Source organism: Myotis myotis, unplaced genomic scaffold (genome assembly GCF_014108235.1).
Source record: "Myotis myotis isolate mMyoMyo1 unplaced genomic scaffold, mMyoMyo1.p scaffold_m19_p_8, whole genome shotgun sequence".
In the NCBI taxonomy this organism is placed as follows: Eukaryota; Metazoa; Chordata; class Mammalia; order Chiroptera; family Vespertilionidae; genus Myotis; species Myotis myotis.
In genome coordinates this window covers 85,587,008-85,603,162 of record NW_023416390.1, presented here as the reverse complement: position 1 = coordinate 85,603,162, position 16,155 = coordinate 85,587,008, and the positions used below count along the sequence as shown (strand labels likewise).

The 16,155-nt window shown below is 38.1% G+C and overlaps 1 protein-coding gene across 7 annotated transcripts in view; it reads right to left on the bottom strand.

Annotated features, from left to right (window-relative positions):
- The window catches only part of EPB41L5 (erythrocyte membrane protein band 4.1 like 5), a 175,299-nt gene that overhangs the window by 111,993 nt on the left and 47,151 nt on the right, over nt 1-16,155 (bottom strand). For all 7 annotated transcript variants that reach the window (XM_036318960.1, XM_036318956.1, XM_036318955.1 and 4 more), the window contains 8 exons: nt 14,635-14,677; nt 12,351-12,429; nt 11,128-11,172; nt 10,901-10,953; nt 7,688-7,808; nt 7,468-7,555; nt 6,605-6,693; nt 2,172-2,241 (listed from right to left, as the gene is read on the bottom strand). In XM_036318960.1, the coding sequence (XP_036174853.1) occupies nt 2,172-2,241; nt 6,605-6,693; nt 7,468-7,555; nt 7,688-7,808; nt 10,901-10,953; nt 11,128-11,172; nt 12,351-12,429; nt 14,635-14,677 (588 nt within the window). The remainder of the gene's footprint in view (nt 1-2,171; nt 2,242-6,604; nt 6,694-7,467; nt 7,556-7,687; nt 7,809-10,900; nt 10,954-11,127; nt 11,173-12,350; nt 12,430-14,634; nt 14,678-16,155) is intronic.

The following is a 16,155-nucleotide window of genomic DNA, read 5'->3' as shown; positions in this document are numbered from 1 at the left end:
CCACTGGTGGACGACTGGGGCTGGGGAGGGATGCAGGAGGTTGACCAGCCGGGGAGGGACTGTAGGAGGACTCCAGGGCATGTCCGGCCCATCTTGCTCAGTCCCGATTGGCCAGACCCCAGCAGCAAACTCTCCTACTAGTCGGAGCATCTTCCCCCTGGAAGTGCACATCACAGCGACTGGTCGACCGGTCAACTGTCTGCCCCCTGTTGGGTGGTCAGTGCACATTATAGCGACTGGTCAACCAGTTGACTGTCTGCCCCTGGTGGTCAGTGCACATCATAGTGAGTGGTTGAGTGGCCTTAGCATATCATTAGCATATTACACTTTGATTGGTTGAACAGATGACCTTAGCATATTAGGCTTTTATTATATAGGATATGGAAAAGATTCCCAGTTATAATATATAGTTGAAAAAGGGTAACAATAGTATATAAGCATGCAAACTTGTTTGAAAAAGAACTGATATACACATTTACTTGAATATATGTATAAAATACTTTAAAAAAGATATCTAAAAAGCCAATACTGTATTATGTATTAGATCAAATCTAAAAAGCCATCAATTGTAAGATGCAGAATTATTTTATAGCCCAATAACAAGTGTCATCAATTAAATTATGACTATATTCTTATCAAATAGGATTATATTTTCTTCTTCTTGAAGGGACTACCTTTAGATTAAATTATCATTTAATCATACATGAGCTTTCATAAAAAGGGCAATACTGGCAAAACATTACTTTTAAATGCAATATCTGCCTTTTCTGAGTCATTTTCAGCTCATATGTTGATAATATAATGATCATCCTCTGTGTCATCAAGAGATTTGTTTTTTAAGTAATCAATTACTGTCTCTATTATTTTCTTCCAGGCTGTGTGATAGGACAATCCTTTGTATGTACCTCAGTAATAAAACATTCAAAACTTAGCACTGTTACATCTAATTTTCAGAATCTTCTTATTTTAGGTTCTTCTAAGTAGTCCTTCTCACACTTCACTGTGTATGCAAATCTCTTTAACATTTTGCCCAATTTGTTTTCATCTATATCTATCTATATGTATGTTTTTTAAAATTTATTTCTTTGTATACATTAAAATTATATTTATTCACAATCCTGTAAGCTTTGACAAATGCACAGAGCAGCAATTTTCAACTGGTGTGCCACAAGAATTTTTAAAACATGCAATACCAGATTTAGTCAGGGGCACTTTTCCCTTCGATTATCAAATTAAAAAAAATGACAATAGCCAATACAATAGTTGCCCAGTGCAAATGAATCAAAATTATAACTATTTTTTGTCAGATAAGCGAAAAATACATTTTTTTGGTGTGCCACAGAATTTTAGTAGTTTGTGTGTCATGAAATGAAAAGATTGAAAATCTCTGGCATCAAGTACAGCACTACCACCAAAATCTGGATAGAGAATAGTTCTCTCAGTCCCCAAAATTCCCTGTGCTGTTCCTTTGTAGTTAAGCCTTCTTACTCCACCTAGTCCCAAATGATCAGTGATCTATGCTCCATTCCTATAGATTTCCTTTCCCAGATTGCCATATAAAATAAACTCACATAGTCATGATCTTGTGGATCTGCATAATGCATTTGAGTTTGAGTTGCACCCATGTTGTTGTGTATATCAATTAGGAACTAGATTTAACTGGCAGCAGGGGTGCGGGGGAAAAGGAAGGTAATTGTTAGTTTAGAAGGTTTTACTTTAAAATATTATTAGGTAGCCTGGCGTGGCTCAGTGGCTGAGCATAGACCTATGAACCAGGAGGTCATGGTTCCATTTCCGGTCGGGGTTCGTGCCTGGATTGCAGGCTCGATCCACAGTGTGGGGCATGCCAGAGGCAATTGATCAATGATTCTCTTTTATCATTGATCTTTCGCTCTTTCTCTTCCTCTCCCTTCCTCTCACACATAGTAATTTGTATACACATAGTATCAATGAAGAAACAAGAATAGTCTTTTATATTGTCTTTAATCTTAAACGCAGAACAACCATATTTTTAGAATAGTGTGAACTTAAGCGAGAAATTATTTAACTAAATTACTAATTATACTGAGTTCTTTGGGTCTATAAAACAACAAGAAACATTTCCCCTTTTAGAGATTTAAGTTACTACATAAATAGTCATTGTTACATAAGTAATGCAATACAATTCCCACCTGATCATCATCTTCTACCACCACCAGGGTTAATTTAGTCTTCTTAAAATCCAATCTAGTTATCTTGGGCCTGTAACAATATGAGAATAGTAGCCAGATTTAAAAAATGTCCTCTAAATTTTTTTTAAAATATTGTTGTTACTTCAAGCACATTAATCATCTAACTTCTGAACTGAAAATTGGTAAGGGTAAAATAAAATAAACATTACCTGCACTGGCCATCAAAAAGGCCTCCAATCTAAAATATAGCTAAGACAATAGAAAAAAAATTTCAAAAGCAACACTTCTAGCAAAACTGATGCTGCACATTTATCAGGCATTAAAAATGCTAAAGAGTGCTGGCTGGATGGCTCATTGGTTGGAACACTGTCCCACCCACCAAAAGGTTTCAGGTTCAATTCCCAATCAAGGCACATACACTAGGTTGTGGGTCTGATCCCCAATTGGGGTCCATAGAGGAGGGAACTGATCGATGTTCTCTCTCTCTCTCTCTCTCTCTCTCTCTCTCTCTCTCTCTCTCCCCCTCTCTCTCTCTCTCCCTCCCTCCCTTCCTCCCTTCCTCTCTCTTTAAAATAAAACATCTTCAGGTGAAGATTAAAAAAATGAAAAAATCCATATAAACATTTCATAGGCCCCAACTATGGTGTAAGAAATTCTCCAGGAACTGGATAAAGACTACAAAGCTTTTTAAAAGGCATAAAGGAAAACATATTATTGATTATTGTCTATAGCAATTTTGGTTTGAGGAAATACATTTTTTAAAATAATTTTTTAAACCTCATTTTATGACCCACTTTCCAACTCTATCTCCCATTTGAACTAAAATCCTAAACAGCCTACCACATTTGAACTCTGTACTTCTATGAACTGTAATGTCAAAACAATGCAACTCTCACTAATTTTTAAATATCACTTATGTAAAATATAATTGTAAAACACAACTTGTTTGCAAGAACTGTACTAACAGTAAGTAAGTGTAATAGGTGAAGGTGGGGGAGGATCTAGCACTTATTTAAGTGGAACCAATGCTTACATATAACGCCTACCAAGTATCAGGTACTCTTCTAAATGTTTTACAGGTATTAATTCAATTCATTCTCACAGCTATCTGTGAGGTGGTACAAAAGATGCTGTCTTTATCTCTCAGCCTAGAGCTGGCTATGAATCCTATCATCACCCCACAGGTCCAGTTGGAAGTGTAAGAGAATTAACACTCAAGGACTGAGTAAATAAATGCCCCAGCTCCCTCACCCAGTGAGGGGCAATTGTAAAGGTGTTCCATTCAAGTCTCTCAAAGAGTCCCTAACAGAGACACCTGGATGCAAAAACAAATGGAATACTATCTTCAACTTTTTAAGAGGAAATAATTTTCAACCTAAAATTCTATTCTCAGCTCAATTATCAAGAAAGCATAAGAATATAACATTTTAAGGTATCCAAGGATTCAAATAATTTACTTTCCATATCCTTTTATCAGGCATTTACTTGGGGATATATATATACACATATACACATATATATATATATATATTTTTTTTTTTTTCAGAAAAACAAAAGCAAAGAAAGGAAAATATGGGAAGAGGACACAGAATCCTAGCCGAGAAACAGAAAATGGAAGTCCCAAGATAAAAATTGTACAGCAGTTTGGAGAGCAAACAGTTCCCATTGAAATATAATCATTTCATATAGCCCTTGAGAATTTGAAAGAACTTAAGGAGACCACAAAGACAGGTAACTTAAAGAGATGTGTGTGGTGCTGTACATGACATTGGAGGAGGGGGAGCCAAGAGCTCTAGGAAAAACAAAAAGGTACATGGAAGGGAAATGTAATCCCACTTTGAGTTCAAGGATTTCAGGTTTGTTCAGGAAAAGGACAGAGATAGCAGTACTGCACAGATCTCTACTGAGGTGTTAGGACAGGCTGCACGATGGGAAATCCATCACAGCAGAACAGGCAGAGACAAATGGCACAGAGCCCCCACCAAGAAGGGGAAGAAGGTATGGGGACTGCCAGAAAAGAGGGGAATCAGAGAGGGGCTTATGTACCTAGGCAATGGCATTCAGCAGCAAGGGGGGAATGTCTGGGTCAGAGAGCTCTGAAAGGCAGTAGTGGTTTGGAGTCTTTTATAGCTACAAGATTTACCTTATCTATAGCTAGTAGTTTTTAGTGGGATATGCAAAGAAGACAGACTCTAAATGGCTGAAAATATACTTAACCCTGACCAGTGTTCTCAATGGTTAGAACATCAACCCATGCACCGAGGGGTCTGTGGCAGGTTCAATTCCAGTCAAGGGCATGTACTGGGTTGCAGGTTCCATTCCAAGCCCTGGTCAGGTTGTGTGCAGGAGGCAACCAATCAATGTGTGTGTGTGTGTGTGTGTGTGTGTGTGTGTGTGTGTGCGCGCGCGCGCGCGCACATGCGCGCATCTCTCTCTCCTTCCTTCCACTCTCTCTAAAAAACAATGAAAAAATATATTATTAGGACATACATAAAGCAAATGGACGTGTAAGAAGTTGAGTTTGGTGCTGAGGGCTTCGAGCTAACGGTCCTCACATGCTATGAAGAAGTAAACAACATTAGAGCCAATACACAGGGCCATGCTAGCCCACGTTTACACCACCAGTACACTGCTCAAAGCTGTGACACTTCTGACACAGACCCAATAATGTAAACGCTATTTTTTGATTTTCAGCTTTAGACAAAACCTGGAGAACTTAATTATGATTATGAAATCCAAGTTATACACAAATATAATTTAAGTTTGGATAATAGAAGTTGGGACACAGAAAGAGCATAGCTTAAAAGGAGACATAAAAGTATTAATATCTTCCTCTCACACAATAAGGAGTAGTGAGTAAAAAGACTGCCTATGGCAGTGGTCGGCAAACTGCGGCTTGCGAGCCACATGCGGCTCTTTGGCCCCTTGAGTGTGGCCACGAAGTTTCAATCGCACTGTACGTGCAGACCCGCATGTGGTATTTTGTGGAAGAGCCACACTCAAGGGGCTGCAGTTTGCCGACCACTGGCCTATGGAATAAGAAATAGCAAAAATAGTGACACTGAGGCAGGACAGTAAGAAGCTAGGAAAATTCTTTGGCAAGTAGAATAGGGAAACTGAGCACACAGCTGAACAAACTGGATGAGCAATTTACAAACAGATACAGGTCACCTCCCTACAGACAACAGCTAGGCCTCAGTTGTTTTTCAGCTCCAGGCCCAGGAAAGCAGCAAACCCAGATGGGCTATGCCAGGACCAGCTGCAATGACTAATGGCCCCCTGTCCTGGTGGACACCACGACCCTGAAGGGCACATCTGGGAAAGGTGATGTATAATCTGTGGAAGTCTCCCCTAAGACCTCCCCTAAACTCCCAGCCTTTGAAAATCCTCAAAACAAAGGACCCAACTTGTGCTCCCCATCCCAGAGCATACCCAAGCTTTCCCTTCCCCCTCTGCTTCCCCCGCAGGCATGTATCTTCTAAACCAGTGGTTCTCAACCTTGGCTGCACATTAGAATCACCTGGGAATCTTTTTAAAATCCTAATTTCTGGGCCTCAGGTGATTCTAATGTGCAGCCAAGGTTGAGAACCACTGTTAAACAGTAAGATTCCCCAGAGACTTGCAGCCAGGGGAAATGGGCAACAGCAGCTCTTCCCAGGCTAACCCCCTGCACCTGTCTCCAAAGACTCTTTCTCTCTGACTTTCCAGTGAGCCAGAGCAGCCCCACCTCAGCTCTCTTGTTGCTTCTTCTATCCTAAGCCCTTCCTTGTTCCACTCCCTCCAGCTTTAATAAATGTACTCTCAAAATCACCTGCAGGCCGGTCCTAGTAGAACATAACTACATGTGAACATTTAACATACCTAGAAATACATAATACTTACATTAGAACAGCAGTTCTCAACCTGTGGGTCGCCGACCCCTTTGGGGGTCGAACGACCCTTTCACAGGGATCGCCTAAGACCATCGGAAAACACGTATATAATGACATATTGTTTTTGTGATTAGTCACTATGCTTTAATTATTTTCAATTTGTAACAATGAAAATACATCCTGCACAACAGATATTTACATTAAGATTCATAACAGTAGCAAAATTACAGTTGTGAAGTAGCAACGAAAATAATTTTATGGTTGGGGGTCACCACAACATGAGGAACTGTATTAAAGGGTCGCGGCATTAGGAAGGTTGAGAACCACTGCATTAGAACATGTACTTTGACATACCTTGGAACTAATGGAAAATGCAGCTAGAAGAGTTTTAAAAATTGCCCCTGGGTTGTGAAACTAAAGAGGTAGGATTATGACAGGAGACAGTTTCAATTAATTTATAAACTTTTCAGAACTATTTGTTTTCCAAATTCTATTTTGTGTATTAACTTCATATTAAAATACAAAACAACAATAAATATCTTTGACACTGACTCTACTTACCAAAAAAATAAGCCAATTTTGGTCTCTCCTTCAAAAACAAGAACTCCTGTTGGGGTTAGTCCCAAACTATAGTCATTCCCGTCTCGAGCCTAATTTAAGAAACGGGAAATGTGTTAACTTATTTGCATAAAATAGGCTTCACATTTTCATACAATTGCTTAATTTTATTTTCACATTGAATTATATTAATTATTCACAGGTAATATTAATATGCAAGGTATTTTCAACAGTTAGAGTTTCCAAAACAACATTCTCAGGAGAATTAACGTGTACATTTAGTTCATTGAAACACTACAGTTTAAGGTATGTCTTCACTGAAAATAGTTACACTCCCACTACAACAAAAGCTCTTTCCAGATTCTTCTCACATTCTATTCACCACTTAAATCACAAATTTTGAAAAATAAAACTGCCTTTCTGGGAAAATTTAGCTACTCAAACTAAAAATAACTTAAATCACTATACCAGCTACAGTTTAACAAAGTCCTCTCAAGTTACAGATTTTCAACTTTGCTTCCTAAATTACTTTAATTTTTATAGAGCCTTCTTAGCTTACATGATATGAGACTTTATCAATGTGAAGTGAAAGACTAAAAAGTGGTTTAAAATCTTTAATAAGTAACAGCTTAAAAGAACAGACATACTTTTGGGAAATTTTGGTTGTTTCTCTTCTTTCTTATATTAACCTTTATGTGAGATTCTTAACATTCAGTATTTAATCTCAGCCTTTATAACCACCTACCTCAAGTACCTAGTACTAGCTCATACAAACCCCATAGCCTCTCTCACATGAAAAAATTTCAGTCACCTTGTATTTTGAAGGAATAAATTTTTTAATAAAAGTATCACAATATAATGCTTACCTTGACCACATGCATATCAACCCCATACATTTCTAGCCATTTGGCTTTATTCAGATAATTGGTTTCAGCTTGTGCTGGTGTCTGACCTCTGAAATAAAAAATAATATTTTTTTAAATAATAAAAATGTAAAATTAAGTCTATACCAAGTACAGAAATAGAAGAAAATATAAGATCACTATCATGGTGATGTTAAGGAAAGTGTGGTCAAATATCAAGTACCTGTATTCCTTCCATTTCTCAAAAATAGCCAACTCCATCTCTTCAGTCTGAATGGGCATGAACCTGAACTCAGTTACAAGTTCAGGACTATGCTCAGCAAGATCACAGTCACCAAGTTCAGCTACAAACATAAGTTTTACAAAGTTATATTTTGTTAACAAGTTTATTTCCTGATGAATCTTTCTTTAAAACCAATTTTATTAAAAAAATACTGCTAGGATTAGAAAGATTCTTTCTTAAACAACCAGGAATTCATAACACCCAAACCACTCCCAAAAATAAATGTAGCTTACATTTGTGATTTATCTGTCTATACACACAAATCACGTATTTCTGTTTGGTGGTGTATTTCTGATTAAATGTCTTCAATTTATTCAAATCTTATTATAATGCTTAACCTTTGAGAACCTCTTTCTAGACTTCCACAGAGAAATACATTTGACCTTATAATGAATAAATAAGAATATTTAGCAATCCTTAACACTTAGCTGGCATCAGTTAAGAACCTAATATGCAAAGAATGTGACATAAATTATTAATCCCAAAGACATAACAAAGAAAAATTGCTAAAAAGTATTTGGGGAAGGAAGGCAGTAGGAAAAGAACTGAACAATGCACAAACATATATGTACTCATCTGTGCTGAGCTCTGAACTGTGGGTTTGGGGGAAAAGGGAAAACATTCTAGTTTTCTATACTTAAAAATGTTTTCCTTTAAAATAATATTTTACTCATTAAAAATGAAAATATTTCCATTTTTATTTTAAAAAATCTAGCTGTGGAGAGAAAAAATACATGAGAACTACATTGAGATAATCATACAAATGATAACATTATTTATTGAGCACCCACTCTAAACACATATTATAAATATATTGTCACTTAACTTCCTTGAAGATTTTATTACACCCTTTTATTGCTGAAGAAATTGCTCTTTTGTCTGGACTATAGTGACTTTAAGGAGCTCTAAACCAAATCTGCTATATAATGTTGTTTAGAATGTTTACTAAAATGGTTCAGAAAAGTGAACTTGAGAGTATGAGAAAAAGCTAATAACTACCCTAATAAAATATAAAATCATAAATGAAACAAGAAGCTCCTTTTATGAAGATGGAAGTAATACTTCAGCAAATTTATTTTTAAGAACCTTAAGAATTAATAGGATTTGATAAACTATTAGGCAGGAGACAAAGAGAGATGCATAAGACAAAACATAAAATTTTTTTTTTTTAAATATATTTTATTGATTTTTTACAGAGAGGAAGGGAGAGGGATAGAGAGTTAGAAACATCGATGAGAGAGAAACATCGATCAGCTGCCTCCTGCACATCTCCCACTGGGGATGTGCCCGCAACCCAGGTACATGCCCTTGACCGGAATCGAACCCGGGACCCTTCAGTCCGCAGGCCAACGCTCTATCCACTGAGCCAAACCGGTTTCGGCCAAAACATAAAATTTTAAGAAATCCAAACTAATGGTGCCATGGATGAAAAGGTCAAGAAAAAATTTTATTTAGGAAAGAAATATAAGAAGAATTAAGAAATAATGTATTAGTCACATGTACCAATCAAACATTAAGTAATTAGTAAACACTACTCTGAATAGTGTTTTATTAAATACACAAAAATGTATAAAAACCATATTTTCAAGAAGCATATACTTTGCTTGTCATGAAAATTACACAATATGACAAAGACAGACCAGCTGATGGAATATCCTATATAATAAAAGGGTAATATGCAAATTGACCCTAACGGACCACTGGGAACGAACGGTTGCTATGACACGCACTGACCACCAAGGGGCAGACGCTCAACGCAGAAGCTGCCACCTGGTGGTCAGCGTGCTCCCACAGAGGGAGCTCCGCTCAGCCATAAGCAGGGCTGACTGCTGCGAGTGCAGCATCAGTGGCAGGAGCCTCTTTTACTTCCTTGGCAGTGCTAAGGATGTCCCACTGAGGGCTCCCGGGCTGCCAGAGGGATGTCTGACTGCCAGCTTAGGCCCGATCCCCCCCGAGGAGCAGGCAGACATCCCCCGAGAGGTCCCAGACTGCGAGAGGGCACAGGCTGGGCTGAGGGACCGCCCCCCCCCCCAAGTGCACGAATTTTCATGCACTGGGCCTATAGTATGGTATAACAGATATTGAAAATGACAGCTCTTCAATAGATCAAAAAATTTTAGAATTAACAACTTCATATAGGAATCAATAAAATGTAAAATACGTGCTTTCAAGAAAGATGCATGCAGTTATATACTTCTGATTGTTACAATGCTAGAAGCATAGCATTTCCAAACTAGTATCGTTAATATTCTGCAGATGAGAAAAGTTTTAATTTGTAGACAGACTATGATAGTAGATGGAGATGGATAGGTAACAATTATCCTAGAGGCATATTTTTGAAGTTCAGAAATTTCGTCCATTCACAATCCTTCTATCAATAGGAAAATATGCTTTCTTAAATATTGGAAGCACAAAATGAGCAAAATATTAGGTTTATCATGAAAACATTAACATTTTAGTATTATTATCTTTACAATGGCAAATAAGTGCTACTGATCTTAGAGGGATTGGAGATAAATATAGAATCAGCCCCCTCACCCAAAGCATAAAATTATAATCAGAATATTTTTTTCCATTTTGTGAACAAGTACTGAAATTAATGTTTTATAAGAATTTCAATTTTTTAGAAGAAAATTCCTAAATTTAACACTATATGATTAATGTAACAAGGTACAAGATTTGAGTTTTTCATTACTCTCATTTACTGAAAAAAATACTTTTTTATCCTTAAAATAACCATCAGGAACTTTTCAATACATGCTAAGTATTTCTTTCATGTATTTGTTTTTAAGAATACTACTAAAAGCAAACCATATGGCTGTGGCAATTTTCTAATATATAACTGTGTTCTCTCTTTTTAAGGAAAAAAATAGCTGATGGCCAAATATAACATTTATGGAATTATCAAGTAGACTGTAATAATAATTTGAAAACTTATAGACAGAAAAAGCACAAATTAAATGAAAGGCACGAGAAAGAAGGCAATGTTCTAAAACTTGTGTAAGTAAAGTCAGAGTTGGATATTGATACAAATTTATACAAAATCAGTGCTGCTTCTCCCATATCATTTTGAATCTCCTGAAATTCTTTACCTAACCATACACTGAAAATAGTTATGCTTTACTCCCAATAATCAACATGAGAACTGCTTACCTTGCAGATTATAAGCTGCCAACTGAACTGCTGTATCAAATGGACACTCCAATCTGAGACCAAACACAATTGGTTAAACAATTTCACAACCTTCAGTTAAAGACAAATGGAAATATATACTTTATGCTGGCCATTTCTTTTTCATAATTAGCTATAAAATTATTTTTCAAAAACATTTTTAAACTACTCAAAGAAAATATGGTTTACCTTAAGCAACTAATACTCACTTTCCACTGAGAATATCTTGTCTTAATTGAAGAACAAATAAATACCTAAGAATAACAAAAGGCACAAATTTAACTGAAGTGAACAATTTTACCCTTCTAATTTGGAAAGAAAAATTCTTAATTATACAACTTTGCCCAAAATAAAGTCTATAAAAGAAAAAAGGGACAATAAGCATCAGGAGGATGGTAGCATGTCTGTAAGATGACAGCAAAAAACAGCCTAGCCGGTGAGGCTCAATGGTTGAGCGCCAACCTGTGAACCAGAAGGTCACAGCTCAATTCCCAGTCAGAGCACATGCCTGGGTTGTGGGCTCGATCCCCAGTTGCGGGGAGAAAGGAGAATGTCCAGGAGGTAGCCAATCTATGATTCTCTCTCATCATTGATGTTTCTATCTCTCTCTCTCGTCTCTCTTCCTCTCTGAAATCAATTTTAAAACATAGCAGGCACAGAATACATACAGTAGAAAGAAAAGATTTAAGGCAAAATACTAAGAATGAGCTCTGTGAACTGATTTATCTGTACTTTGACAATGCAGCCATCCCATATGTGAAAGGATACTAGCATGCATATAACTGAATATTAGCTATAATCTCATTGGCAGAGTAGTCAAGAGCAAAGTCCTCCTGAAGGGATTCAACAACTCAATATTTTACTTAATAAATAGTAAGTAGAATGAGTCATGGATTTGCAATATCATCTATTAAGAAATACCAGGAGGGCAAGAAAAAGTAAAAATAGGTATATATAACCTACTTAAAGTTTATTCAAAATTATTCAAAACAAATTAAAATCTAACATTTTTTATTAATCAATGGCATTTCAATAGGTAAAGCAAATCAGGAGCCTACTTGAATAAACTCTCAGTGGCCAAAGATAGATCATTTTGGACATCAATAAACATGGCAATGTATTTAAACACATCAGCCCCGTTTAAAATCCATGAGTTGATAATGACACTTAAAAAAAGAACCCACTAGTTACCTTTGGAGGATGCTAGGGAACTAACTCTTTATTTTGAAAACTGATTTAAAAAAAAAAAAAAAAGGAAAATAATCCTACACTTAAAAAGCACTATCCCAAATGACAGTCTATTGTCTGAGGTCTGTTACAAAGGCAAGGAATACATTTCATTAGCTATCTATAAACTGGAAAGAATTATGGACAATCTTCCAATATTTTAGCTAGCCTGACTAAACTTTACCCGTGTTCAACTATGTCTTACCGGGTTAGCTCTTCACGAAGATTATTTGGTTCCGAGGAATAAAACTTAACTCGAAAATGCAGACAATAGGGTGAACCAACTGCCATTAAAAAAAAGAAAAAAAGCTTTAATTTTTATAACTATTTAAATAATAAGAATTTACAGTCAGTAAATCTGTCAAAAATCCACTGAACTGGGGACAAAAGATAACAGGTTTTAATATATTTCAGTTTACAGTGTAGGTTTGATTAAACCTAATACAAAAAGAGCTATCTTTTTTTGAACTATACCAACCATCATACAGTACTATTATAATAATCTGTCTTCCTAAGAATAGATAGCTCTAATTTAATTCTAACAGTTCAGGGCCAATATCTATCTATACTAATAAAAGGGTAATATGCTAATTAGACCGGAATTTTTCCGGACGACCTTCCGGACAAAAGCCATGGTGGCACTACCGAGGCAGAGGTGGTTAGGGGCGATCAGGCTGGCAGGGTAGAGCAGTTAAGGCGATCCAGCTGGCAGGCAGGTGAGTGCTTAGGAGCCAGCGGTCCTGGATTGCGAGATGGATGTCCAACTCCCCGCAGGGATCAGGCCTAAACTGGCAGTCAGACATCCCCCAAGGGGTCTCAGATTGGAGAGGGTGCTGGCCAGGCTGAGGGACCCCTTTGCCCCCATGCACGAATTTCATGCACCTGGCATCTAGTATACATATAATAGCCTAAGCGACCGTTACAACCGATTGACCAAATGATGGGTCGACCAGTCGCTATATGCACACTGACCACCAGGGAGCAGACTCTCAACACAGGAGCTGCCCCGTAGTAGTCAGTGCACTCCCACAGCCAACCTCCCATGGCCAACTTCCTGCGGTCCTTCCTGTTGGCCAGCCAACCTCCCGAACCTCCCCGCCTCCGCCCCCGGCTGGCCCCTATTAGCCCTGATTGGGTGGGTCAGCCAGCCAACCTCCCGTGGGGAGGGATCCTGATCAGCCCGATCGCTGGCCAGGCCGAGGGACCCTACCCATGCACAAATTCGTGCACCAGGCCTCTAGTATTAAGTAAAAAAGTTCTGACTGAGCCCTGACCAGTATTCCTCAGGTTTAATTCCCAGTCAAGGGCATGTACTTGGGTTGCAGGTTGGATCCTGGGGCCCACTTGGGGCAAGTGCGGGAGGCAGCCAATCAATGTGTCTCTCACATTGATGTTTCCCTCCTCTCTCTCTCTCTTTCTTTCTATATTCCTTCCTTCCTCTCTCCCTCCCCCCTCCCTCTTCCTCCTCCATCTCCTCCTTCTTTTTCTCTTTTCTCTCACTCCTTCTCTCCCCCCTCCTCTGCTCTCTCTAAAAATCAATAGAAAAAGTATCCTCGGGTGAGGATTAACAACAACAAAAGTTCTAACTGTGCAATCTGACAGCCCTGACAATCTGCAGAGCTGTATTTCTTAAAAGCACAGAGGAACACTTATGTTATTAATTGTTCATGGCAAATCCTCCCATACACTTTCCAATTCACTTCACCTACTTCGTTAACATCTATATTTTCAGTGGTTCCATTATTTAGTAACGACAAGAGTTGCAATGCCCTGAAATCTGTTACTATACAGGATAAGGTATACTAAGGATTGAATACTAAGGTATTTTCCTGACTACTGATAGGAATAACACTGGCATTTTATGTGAAACGCTTCTTTTCACTGTTCTTAATTTTTTAAAAAGTTACAGCTTTGCCTAACTGGTGTGGCTCAGTGGTTGAGCACTGACCTATGAACCAGGAGATCACGGTTCAATTCCCAGTCAGGGCACATGCCCAGATTGCAGGCTGGATCCCCAGTAGGGAGCATGCAGGAGGCACCAATCAATGACTCTCTCTCATCATTAATGTTTCTATGTCTCCCTGTCCCTTCCTCTCTGAAATCAATCAATAAAAATATATATATATTTTTAAAGTCACAGCCTTAAAGCCTCAAAATATTTTTCACAAAAAGCTGGACAAATGCCAAACAAGAAAATTCCAACATAAGAAATTACTAAATAAAGGTTAAGCATCTCATGGGAACTTAATCTCATTTGCAAGCTGCAAGGCTTTCTCCTGGAAACAAACTGTAAGGTACTTCAATCTAATTACCATCAATCCTATATAATTTAGAACCAGTATTCCAGGTTTAAATTATTTTTAGAAAGTAGAAATGCTAAGAAATTAATCTGAAATGATTGTTAAGTCCTTACTATTAGAAATAACTTACTAATATATAATTATATATAATTCAATTTCTATTTTTTTCACAATTTTTTCAACACTTACTTTTAACTTGCTTTTTGATACTCTTTGTAACATCCAACCAATGCTGAAAACAAAAAAATACAGTTGTTAAGCAGATGACAGAACTTAGCATTTTAATTATTAAAAGTTAATTTTCATCATGCTTTTACTGTAATCACAAGGAAATATTTCACAAGAGAAAAAAGAGTGAAAATGAGCAGAAGGGTTATCTACACAAAATCCATAGTAAGCTTATGAATAGAAATGAGCAAAAAAAGACCTAAAATCAAATATATGACTTCTTAAAATATTACCTTTACTCTCAGTAACAAAGATAGTCTAAATTTTGCCCTTAGTTCTAAAAAAAAAAAAAGAGAGAGACTCACAACTATTAAAATTTGACAGAAGAAAAGTTATCTTCATGTTCCATATTCTTATAATAAAAATAAGATTTATTAACAGATCATGACCCCATATTAGGTGCAATAATAATGCCATGTCTATTATACAAAACTAGAGGCCCAGTGCACGAAATTTGTGCACAGGAGGAGGGTTCCCTTCAGCCCAACCTGCACCCTCTCCAATCCAGGACCCCTCGGGGGATGTCCGATTGCCGATTTAGGCTGGCAGTCGGGCATCCCTCTCACAATCCGGGACCTGACTGCCTGATCGCCCCTAACTGCCCACCATGCCAGCCTGGTCAACCCCAACTGCCACCCTCTGCCAGTCTAGTTGCCCCTAACTGCCCCCCCCCCCCGCCAGCCTGGTCGCCCCTTATTGCCTCCCCTGCTGGCCTGGTTGCCCCCAACTGCCCCCCTTGCCAGCCTGGTCACCCCACACAGCCTGTTCAGTCGTTTGGTCGTCCCTCACTAACCCCCCTGCTGGCCTGGTCGCCCCATGTAGCCTGCTGTTCAGTCATTTGGTCGTCCTTCATTAACCCTCCTGCCACCTGGTTGCCCCACACAGCCTACTGTTCAGTCGTTTGGTCGTCCCTCACTAACCTCCCTGCCGGTCCTGTCGTCCCAGACAGCCTGCTGGTCATTACTATTACTGTGACAGCATCCTGGACAATTTGCATATTCCTCTATTATTAGTATAGATAGACCTAGCCAGTTTTACTCACTGGTTAGAGTGTTGGACCACAGATTGGAGGGTTGTGGGTTCAATTACCGGTCAAGGGCATGTACCTCAGTTGCAGGTTGGAGCTTGGCCTGGGTCAGGGCACATGAGGGAGGTAGCCTATCAATGTGTCTCTCTCAAATAGATGTGTTTTTCTCTCTCTCACCCTCCTCCCTCCCTTCCATTCTCTCTAAAAATCAATGGAAAAATATCCTTGGGTGAGGGTTAAAACAAACAAACAAACAAAGACACTACTCAGAAGAGCCTGCACAATAAAATTAGATTTTTCTCATAATCAAGGCCATATTTATTAAGTGAAGCAGTCTTTGCCCCTCTATTTAACAAATAAAAAAATGTTAATATCGTAACTAGCATATTTCTGGTTTCATGAGTAACAGCCTTTTGATACCTGTAACCTCTTCACTCTCAAATGTCCATAATATA